Genomic DNA, 10,580 nt, shown 5'->3' with positions numbered 1-10,580 from the left:
TGGAGCCGCCACGGCAGGAAGAGGCAAGGAAGCTTTCTCCCTAGAGCCTTTGGCGGGAATGTGGTCCTGCAGGCACCTCTGGGACTGTGAGAAAATGAATTTCCATTGTTTAAGCCACTGACTGGTGATTTGTTCCAGTGGCCTCAGGAAACTAATACCTGATTGAAGACCAGCTTTTAATGTGCAAGCCCTAGTATAAGCCACTGCAAACCTCAGCAGTCTCACAAATAATATAATTTTAACCATTTCATGTACATTAGCCTTCTGTCCACACCAGTATAAAAATTTGCAGCAAAGGAGAATGAAAAGCATTTAGAATGTGGAGGCGTTACAGCCTGTCTTATTGAAATGTGGACTAAGAAATACCAATAAAAGTAGGATTTATTACCTTCTCATGTGCTAAGCTAATGTAACACTGATCATCCTTTTCAATAACAAGTACAGACAGCTTCTTCTTTGCCTTGACCTCCATGGAGCTGCCTTTCTGAACAGGAAGCATCTACAGGCTGTCTCATTTGGACTCAGTGGTGCTACTTCTGTTATCTCCTCATTGCCCAAGGGTAATGTTCAAACTTCTTCGCCAGGCCTAAGGGCCCTTCGGAACCTGGTTCCACCTCATCTCCCAATGTATTGCAGAGAAAAATAGAAGCTCAGTAAATAGTTGTTGGGTAGATGCATAGATAGAAGGCTGGTGCCATGTGTGGCTGTTCTGTCCCAGCAGTTCGGAAAGAGAAGGGCATACAGGAGCTGCTCAATAAATGTTGACTAAATAAAGCATGATTCTTTCTACCCTCCGTGAAAGCCATTACTTTAGGTCAAAGTCACTAAACAGCACTCAATGTATTACTCCTTTTTTAAAATTAATCCAACTCCAGACTTGATGCGACTTTCCTAAATTTTTCTATCAATGTCTTCTTTCTGCTCCAGGATCTTTCTGTTCCAAGATATATTTAATCTCGTGAAATATTTTTGTTTCTAGATTGGGAAAACTGTCGCTAAGTCTGTGTAGCTAAAGGGTATCAGCTAGGCACAGAAGTCAGTGTGGTAATAAGGAAAGGCATAACTTCCTGTGGTTTGACAGTAAGGTGACAGCAATAGCTCCAACTGCTTTGAATAGATCATGGACATAATTTGTCCCTCTCAGTTTGAAGCTCAAAGCTATGAATTCCGAAAAACAAAAGCCACCCAGCCTCTAACCCAGCAGGTGCTGTGTTTATGGCTCCTCGTGTGGTCAGCATTTTGCTACAGTTTTCTAAGGACCTTCAAAATTCCAGTGCCTGTTTCTGTCCCCAATAGCCTCACAGTCCAGTTGGAGAAAGACTGACAGAGGAAGGGTAAGCATTTAGCAATAAGCAGTGCTTCTCTGGAAATTTAGCATCGAAATCATAAAAATCCTAGACGATGGGTTTTAAAATAATATCCTTTCATCCCATTCCTAAATCTCAGCATTCCTCATAGAGGATTATCGAAAGACAACAGGCCAGATTATTATGCTGTTTATTATGTTTGTTATACTGATAAAATATTTGCTTGTGATGTGGAGAAGCTGGTGGTTTCCATCAACTTTCACTCACCATTGAGCATTTGGAGGAATCTGAATGTAATCTTTAGAGATACATTTGGGGAAATGTCCACACTAAAGCAAAGAATCAATCTGAACCCATTTAAAACTTCAAAACAATTCATCATTCACCCCAACACAGTTCATCATTCACCCTAAAAGTGGAAAAGAAGAAGTTCATAGCACTTTCTACTCAAATTTGGATGAAAAGAGCATCTTTGGCCAGGGGATGACTTGAGATGAGGGTCTGCATCTTTCTTATGACTATCTCTGTGGCAAAGAAAATACTGGCTACCTAATGGGCAGTTAGTAAATGCTGCAGGGAGCTATGACCCAGTGGCCTAACTTCGTAATACACCGTTGGCTGTAAATCAGCACACCCGAAGACAGTGGCCGCTTAGTGTTCAAAGCTCTTTAAATATATTTCAAAAATATATTTAAAATTGTGCAATCTGTCATGGCATTCGTGGATTCAAAGGTAGCCCTAAAACAAGCACATTAAATGAAGTCTCCATCAATTGAGAGGGGAAAGAGCATCTGTGTCCACTCCTATGGAGACACCCTTGCGCACAGAAGTCTCCAAAGCCAAGACTAAAGAGAGAAAAGCTGTACCAGTATCCCCTGAAGAGCGAAGCCAGGCAAATGGAGATCTCAGAGCCTGTTCTCCACAGCTCACTTCACTGCACATCTGAGTCTGCAATTTGTAATTTTATCCCTTCTCATTATGGGCAAATAAAATATAGTTGAGGGCGCGTTCGCGTCCCGGGCTGCTGCTAGGCGCGGGGTGCGCCCAGCGCTCCCGTGTGCCCCTTCTTTCTCGCGGCAGCCGCAGTTGCCTTGCCGCACCCCGAAGCCCCCTCCAGCTCCTCAGCAGAGGGCTCGCCACCGCCATGTCTACCGCCGGCTCCCTCAAATCCGTGGACTACGAGGTGTTCGGGAGAGTGCGGGGTGTTTGCTTCAGCAGGTACGCTGAAGGCGAGGCAAAGAAGATAGGCGTGCTCGGCTGGGTGATGAACAGCAGCACAGGCACTGTGACAGGCCAAGTCCAAGGCCCCGAAGAGAAAGTCAATTCCATGAAGTCCTGGCTGAGCAAAGTGGGGAACCCCAGTTCTCGAATTGACCGAGTGGACTTTTCAAATGAAAAAACCATCTCTAAACTTGATTACTCTAATTTTAGTATTCAGTATTAGAAGAGAAACAGACACTGGAATGCTTATGGCTGTAGAAAACACACTATTATTCCTAAGGCTATATACTAGAACCATAGTAGCAGAGTAGGGTAAAAAAAAAAAAAAAAAAAGGAATTTTCTATTCTGAAGGCTACATTGTACATCATACTAAAAATATGTGATAATGAAATAGTTTTATTCAAGGATTTTTTTTTAAGATTTTTATTATGTATTTATTTATACAAGCACTGGGGTACAGGCCAGAGGGTGGGGGTGAGAGGATTCACCAGAGACAGAGCGGGGAACAGAACAGGCAGACAGACCAAAGACACTGCTGAGGGGAGCAGCGGGCAAGACAGGAGAGGTCTGCCGCGCCATGTGGGTAGCTCCCTGGCCGGCTGGGACTAGAACCGCGCTGAAGAGGCTGCGGACAGCTTCATAGTGCTGCACTCAACCCGCTGTGCCACCGGGGAGGCCCTCAAGAATGTTTTTTAACAAGGAAAAACAGTATTCTAAAATAAAAATTGTCATTACCACGTAATTCATTGAATATTTAAAATATATATATATAGTTGAACTTCACATGGGTGTGATTAATTCTCTTAGATTGCAGGGTCAGCTGCTTTTAAAAGGAACAATTTGGGGAGGGGGTGCAGAAGGGCGCTGGGGAAAGGGAAATTTTCTTATTCTCCTGGTACGCCAGCAAAGGCTACTAGGGTAAATCAAGTATTAAGTGCGCCAATGTTATTAAACAATGTCCACTTACATTCTCAGCTAGGAAAGGCTCAAGGTTTTTTGTTTTTACTTTTTGATCATAATGTGGTTCTTTCTAGTAAGCGTTAAAATGGTCCTCTATGTTTAGAAATATACAAAATTGCCTCATTGTTGTGCCTTGAGACATTAGATGCTTCTTTGGGGAAAATAAATAGATCTTCGCGGTGCAGTTAAAGGAGACAGTGTCGCGCTCTCGCCCACACGGGTGTGGGGGAAGGTGCAACTGTCGGGTGTGAAAGGTCCTTCAAAGGGAGAGGGTCAGCGGTTCTTGAGACTGCCTGCCTCCCAGCACTGCCCCTAACACTCAATCCTTCCACACACATCTCCAAGGCTGCGTTGATCTGAAAGAAAGTAGTTTTAGGCCGAAAGGCTGGAAAATATGGTTGCAGTGGTTGAGAAATTTGTGAGATTTAAAAAGCGACTACAGGGCTGTGCTGAGTCCTCCAGCGAGCCTGTTTCCTCTCTATTTGCATTTTTCTTCCTGATCAGGTCAAAATTTGCGGACACGCCGCACTGGGCCTTGTGACCTTCGCTCTTACCTCTTCCGTAAACTCCCTTGGCCTGTTTCCTCCTGGAGGTGGTGGTGGAGGTGGGGTTGGGGGTGGGGGGCAGAGATGTGGTAGTTAGGGTCTCCTGCCACTGCTGTGATCCCTTGTATCCTCCTGTCCCCTCCCAGCTCCTCAATATCAGGAGTCCAAGTTTCCATACTGATTTGTTAATACCCCCCACCCCACCCCACCCCCTCCTGGGAAGATTCTTCCTTGGGAAGAAAAGAGAATTCTCTTTCCCCGTCAAACAATTTTTTTAAAAAAGCCTCTCCCACTGCATCAGTGTGTGTGATGTGTGACAGGTGCAGAAGCTGTTGATTTTCCCCATCTCTCTGCCCGAGCAGACACACTTCAATGACCAGATTTTTCATTTGACTTTGGCAGGGTGGGGGGGGGTGGTGGTGGTACGATTTAGCTTTGTCCTCCCAGGAGAGAGAAGTCTTGTCTCATCCCTTGACTTCAGGAATTACCCCCTTTCCCTTAGTGCTCATGTTTAGTTTTTTGTTGTTGTTGTTGTTGTTTTTTAAAGATTTATTTATTTTTATTTTATACAAGCTCTGGGTACAGTCAGAAGCGCGGGAGGGTGAGAGAATTCACCAGAGCCAGAGCGGGGAGCAGAGCAGGCAGAAGGACCGAAGGACACTGCTGAGGGGAGCAGCGGGCGGCAGGAGAGGTCTGCGCGCCATCTGGGACCCTCACCCAGGGGCCGGGGAGCAGCCGGGATCGAACCAGCACTGCAGAGGCTGCAGGCAGCTTCGCAACCCAGCGCTCAACCACTGCACCACCGGGGAGGCCCAAAGCTTAGTTTTTAAACAGAGCAACACTCAAGGTGTATTCATTTTTTCAACTCTGATTTCATCCTTGCGTTGTTTGAAAAATGCACGCATGCGGCAAAAACCTCCTTGGGCCGGGTGTCTCTCTGTGCCAGGGTCGGTCTCACTTTGCCCACGCCCTTCCCAGCAGGCAGGAAAAGCCAAGGCAGGGCTGGAGGGGCCAGTGCCATCTTGAGAAGGCTCTCATCCCTCTGCGTGCAGGCATCTTGTCTTTCTCCATCAAGATGGCTTGGCCACTGCGGGTTCTGCAGCCACAGGTACACAGCCCCTCCCTTGCAGGGCAGAAAGGCCTGTAGCGGATGGTCTACTTGATTGTCTAAACCACAGGTGAATGGTTTCCTGTGCACTTCTCAAAATGAGTGTCAAGCAAAGGAAATGAAATCATCTGGCCTAATGATCAACAATTTGCCGTGCACCCCCTCCCCTTCACAAAGAATATTTTTATAAGTCCGGTTTTGGGGGGGAAGGGGGGAGGGAGTTTAAGTTGTTGATCCTTTGCGTGGTGAATCTGCTAAGATGCTGGGAGAACACCAGACTTAATGCTGTCTCTGCCTAATAGAATTGCTGCTTTCGTTTTGAAAAAGTATTTGCACCTTCCCTTATGTAACAGAGGAATCCATTCAGGATGTTTAAGGGCATCCCTGTTATAAAAGACCAACCCCTCAGTTCTCCTTTTCTGAGCTTTAAGTGCAGCGGACTAGGGTTTTAGTGACCTTCAAGTATGTTCTTCAAATTGAGAAGTTTTAAGGACTCGAGAAAGGCAAACCCTGGAGATGAGTCAATTAAACCTTACTGGAATTAAGCTTAGCACAAATTTCCTTCTTGCCCTTGAACGCCAGGTTTTCTCAAATTATTAATATTCAATAATTTCTGAATCATATGCATTATGTCAAGTGTGCTTATCATTTTGCAAAGGCAATTTTAAAGACTGAATGCTAATTGGAAACCAATTATTTAAAGAGGAAGCCTGTATCTCAAATGTCATTTCTACTTTTTATCTAAGACCCTTCACATTGTTGTCAGTACTGTTAACTGGCTAAATAGCCAAGTTCAGTTTGATACCTAGAGAAACACTTCGCAGTGATTTATCGACTTTTTCTTGTGGCTTATCAAACCCCCTGGAAGTTAAGAACTGCACATATATTTGGTTTCATACTGGGAATTCAACCAGCCTAAGAAAACCATCTCCCATCACCTAGTACAGAGGAAGTATTGCACATACCTGGCTGAAGCCCCTTTCTAGGCCGGCGGAGAATTTACCAAATTACCAGATGTTTATCCTTTACTGTTCCCCAGTGAGACCGAGGCAGGCCCTTTTGCCATGGTTTCATCTGGAAATACGCCGCTCCCTTCCAGACACCAAACAGTCACACCAGCCAGGTTTTAAAACTTTTTATTTGCATATTAAAAAAATTGTGCATTCCAATAATTAAAATCATTTGAACAAAAAAATGGCACTCTGATTAAACTGCATTGGACAGCCTGCAGGACACCTTGGACCAACGGGGTGTTTACGCTAGATTTCACTGTCGTCCCACGAGCTTCTTCCTTCGCCAACATGCCAGTTCTTTCCCTTCCCCGCAGCCTGACAGGCAGATGGGAGAGGCAGGCGCGCCTTCCTTGTCAGTAGTTCTCTTCGATGTGAAAAGGGGCAGCACAGTCATTCAAACTCGATCCAACTGCTTTCATGTTACAAAGTTAAACAGCTAAAAGAAGTAAAATAAGAAGGCAATGCTTGTGGAATGTACAGTGCATATGGGTGGCCCAGGCCTCATTACGATTCGCCTGCTTGCTTCTCCTGTTCAATCGCTGTGACCGGAAAAAGACAAAAAGAGAAAAAGATGGAGGGGACCGACTGTGAGAATCCAGTAGAGCCTAGTGTGCAATGACACGCCCTTCTTTCACAACACCCTTCCCTATCAGGAATTCTCCATGTGGCAACGGGCATTGATCCTGAAACACTGATATTAAATAGGACACTGGGGCAGATCACAGGACCTGCGCATGGACATGGTATAGGACATATTCATTATAAAATTATTGAAGCCTTGCTGTGTTGGCTGCAAAACCATCTTTATCTAACCTTTCCCGGCCACATGCACCATAGAAACTGTGGGCTCCCCCCATTCTCCGGGCCACTCCCAGCGTCCTTGTCACCCGCCCGCCACGCCAGCCTGTTCTCGGGGTGGGGGGCAGGGGGCGCTCACTTTCTTTCGAAGGCAGTGGGTTTTTCTCTTGCGTTTCTGTCTTCTTCAATTTCGACTTGTCGAATTTCTCAATCTCGGCCATATCGGGCTTGTCAGACATGGTTGCAGAGGAAGCTGCGGGCACAAAGCAGAGGGAGGATGAGGCGGCCACCCACCCTCGGCTCTGCGGGCGCGCCGGCCCTGTCTCCCCGGCTCCGCGCTGAAGCCACCCCTCTGCCTCCTTCCGCTTTCCCCGGCCCGAGTCTTCCTCTTTCTACAGGAAAAAGACGCCCCCCCCCCCGCCACTGCTCCCGCGCCGTTTCCGAGCGCGGGGGCCGAGCTGGGCGCTCGCTGCCCGGTGCGGGCCGCATCCTCCCGGGTGCGGGATGGAGGCCGCGGGCGACCGCAGCGCGCACACATGGAGACCCGGGCGCACGGAGGGAGGACGCTGGAGCCCCTTCTCAGCTAAGGGCGGGGCAGGGCGGGGGGGTCGAGTGAAAATTCCTAAAATGAGGACAGGGCCGCACAAGGGCTCCCCATTTTCGACATGCGGGGCCCCCGGCGGGGGCGCGTCCCGCTCCGCCCGGCCTCACAAAGGCGGCAGCTCGGCCGGCGCCTCCGACCACCGCCCCGCCGCGGCGCACACAAAGCCGGGCGCGCGGGGGGTCGGGCCGCGGCACCTGCCCGGGAGGGAGGGGGGAGGGAGGGGCGCCCGCCCGCCCGCGCCCGCAGCCAGCCTGGAAGGAGCCGCGCCCCGGGCGGGGGCCGGGACAAAGGGCCTGGTGCCGGGCGCGAGCGCTGCCCGGGCGGCCGCGCGGGGCGCGTTCGGGGAGAGCGGGCGCCGTGTCCGCCGGGCTTCGCGGGCAGCGCAGCCCCACCCCGCCCGCCCGGGCTGGGCTCCCCGCGGCCGGGCCCCTCCCGGAGGCTCGCGGCGGCGCTCGGGTGCGGGGCGGGCAGAGTGCGCGGGGCGGGCAGGGCGCGCGGGGCGGGCAGGGCGCGCGGGGCAGGCAGGGCGCGCGGGGCAGGCAGGGCGCGCGGGGCAGGGGCTCACCGAGCGAGGCGCAGGCTGCGAGGAGCTTCGGAGCCGGGGTCGCCGCGGAGTGCCGGGCGGGGCGCGCGGGCGCCGCTATATGGGCGCCGCTATGCAAATGAGGTGACGTCAGGCGGCCGGCCGCCCCGCCCCGCCCCGCCCCGCCCGCGGCCCCCGCGCCCCACCTGCGCCGCGCGGGGGCGGAAGCCGGCGCTCCCCGCGCCCCCTCCCCCGCGCCCCCTCCCCCGCGCCCCGCGCCCCCTCCCCCGCTCCCCGCGGCGCCCCTGTGCGGCGGCCGGCCCCGGGCCTCGCCCCGACCCCGGCCCGGCCCGGCGGCGCAGCGCCCCTCGCGGCCTCGTCCCCGCGGCCGGGCCTGCCCGGCGGGGAAGGCGCGCCGACTCCCCTGCGCCGCTCGCCGCGTCACGGTGGCCTCCGCGCTTCCCCGGCGCCCGCATTTTGGGGGGCGCCCGAGTCCGGCGCCGCAGCACCCGCCGGCCGCAGGGCCTCGGCGGGCGCCTCCGGGGCTCCCCAGCCCCGCAGACGGGGGCTGCGCCCCGCCCGGCGGGGCGCGGGGGACCCCCGCTCTGCTCTGCGGCCGGGACGCGCCCCCCGCGACGGGGTGGCCGCGGCCCCGCGGAGCTCTCGGCTGGACGCCCGCCTCAGACCAGACCGCGCTGCCGGGCGGGCGCGAGGGCGCGGCTCAGCCGAGAGCCCCCGAGCGCGGCAGGTAGGTCCCGCGGCGAGGCGCCGCGCCCGGAGCGGCCTCCACGGTGGCCCTGGCCCTCCGCCCCGAGGCCCGCGGGCTGCACACACGCGCCGAGGGCTGCCGCGGGTGCGGCCGGGGGAGCGGGCAGCTCGGAAACGGCCCCCTGGCCACCGCGGGGCCCTGAGGCTCGTGCGCACGGCACCTCTTCTCCTCTCTGCGCCCAGGTTTCCAGAAACCTCCTGCTGACCATGTTTGTGGCACAGGGTGCTGTCTCACAGGGCCTCCGCGTCCCGCAACAGGCTCTTAAAAGCCCCCGCAGGAGCCGCTGGGCTTCCCCATTCCTTCGTCGTCTTTCCTCCTGGGTAGGGAGAGGAGGGATGGGCAGGGCAGGGGCCCCCTGGATCCCCAGTTCATGACCTGCTCAGTGGCAGCCATTCTGCTCTGGGATGGGGAAACTGAATCATTTCAGGGGGCACAGGCCGTCACCTCTCAGCTAACACGTCCCTCCGGCCCCAGCCCTGGTTGAGTGGCCTGAGTCCACTTCACCGCTGAGACAGAAAGGATAGTGCAGGGTGAATATTTGGCCTGTGGTAGCTGGCAGCTGTGTTGCACTGACACAGCTTCTGGAGGTTGTATGATACCCTCCCCACCCCTTGCCTAGCAGCTGTCAAAAAGCACTTCTTTCCTCCCTGCTGCTGTCTTCTCGGATTAGAGACACTCACCAGCACAGGCTCTGGCTGCTTCTCCCAGAGGCCGTTTCCTTTGAAAAGGTTAGGCCTGGCAGAAACCAAGTCTCCTAAGGAGTTGGAGGAGTGGAAGCTTGTAAACGTCTGGAGGAGGATTCTTCTAGTTTGGTAACAAGCAGCCTGCTGCTGTGTTTGGGTGTTGATATAAAGAGGGCCGGGGGCTACAGAGAGGAAGAACACTTTGCTGAGAGGACCAGCTTCCACCTTATGGCGCACGACTGGCCGGCTTGCCAGGGACGGAGAGACAGTGACAAGGAGAGGATGAGGTGGCTGGAGAGAAACGGAAACTCACAGTATATTCTAAAGAGTTGTGTGATCCAGGCCATTAATTCATTTTTTTGTGCCAGAGTTTTTGCATCCATAAAACAGGATCTCAAGGCCGTATCTGCCTCCCAGGGTTATTGGAAGTCCCGGATGTTTGGAATGGTGCCTGACATTTACTAAGGACTTTGTACCGTTACTATCATTATTGTTTAGGGTGGCAGAAAAAATTATTTCAGATGAGAAAAAGTGTCTTTGGTGTTTGGGATTCATCACAATTTTAGATGTTTTTACAGTTGTTCTTTCTCTGATAAGGTAGCAATGAAAATGAGATCCTTTGTTAGTTTTATAGCAAATAAGAAATAACAGCTTCCACTGGGTGGATGCCTCATCAGTCACATACTGTACTGGGGCTGTACATTTGTTTTTGTCTTTTGTGCCCCCTGTTTCTCGTGAGAGGAGCTTTACACAGACCAGAACTGAGACTTAGAGACGCATGGTGGTGGCTCAGTCGGTAGGCACCCTCAACTAATTCTGTACATAAAAGTCTTCACCCCTGTCCCCTGAGTCTGCACCCAAGAACCCCGGAAGAGTGAGAAGGAGCAGAATGCTTCATTCCCACGGTGTGACAGTCGTTACTCAGGAAAGATTTCCGGCGGTGCAGAACCGGCCACTCAAGCAAGGAAGGTCCTTGAACTCAGCTCTGGCCCACTCGGACCTGGGACTTAGTTCCTTCCCCAGATAAGTCCAATATTCTGGGGTAAGT

At 52.6% G+C, this 10,580-nt stretch overlaps 2 protein-coding genes across 2 annotated transcripts; one reads left to right on the top strand and one right to left on the bottom strand.

Annotated features, from left to right (window-relative positions):
* Nucleotides 1-2,451: 2,451 nt before the first annotated feature.
* On the top strand, nt 2,452-2,879 carry LOC311187297 (acylphosphatase-2-like; the record flags this gene model as incomplete). Its single annotated transcript, XM_084258621.1, has 1 exon — nt 2,452-2,879. The coding sequence occupies one exon, from the start codon at nt 2,452-2,454 to the stop codon at nt 2,749-2,751; it is 300 nt and encodes a 99-aa protein (XP_084114747.1). The 3' UTR covers nt 2,752-2,879.
* Nucleotides 2,880-6,262: 3,383 nt separating this feature from the next.
* On the bottom strand, nt 6,263-8,159 carry TMSB4X (thymosin beta 4 X-linked). Its single transcript, XM_084258507.1, has 3 exons — nt 8,123-8,159; nt 7,093-7,206; nt 6,263-6,694 (listed from the first exon to the last, which is right to left on the bottom strand). Exons 2-3 carry the CDS (start codon nt 7,190-7,192, stop codon nt 6,660-6,662), a joined length of 135 nt encoding a protein of 44 aa, XP_084114633.1. The 5' UTR covers nt 7,193-7,206; nt 8,123-8,159; the 3' UTR covers nt 6,263-6,659.
* Between the last annotated feature and the right edge of the window lie 2,421 nt (nt 8,160-10,580).

This window comes from Talpa europaea (genome assembly GCF_964194135.1).
Source record: "Talpa europaea genome assembly, chromosome: X".
In the NCBI taxonomy this organism is placed as follows: Eukaryota; Metazoa; Chordata; class Mammalia; order Eulipotyphla; family Talpidae; genus Talpa; species Talpa europaea.
Note: the sequence above shows the minus strand (reverse complement) of the source record. Positions and strands in the feature narration are given on the sequence as shown.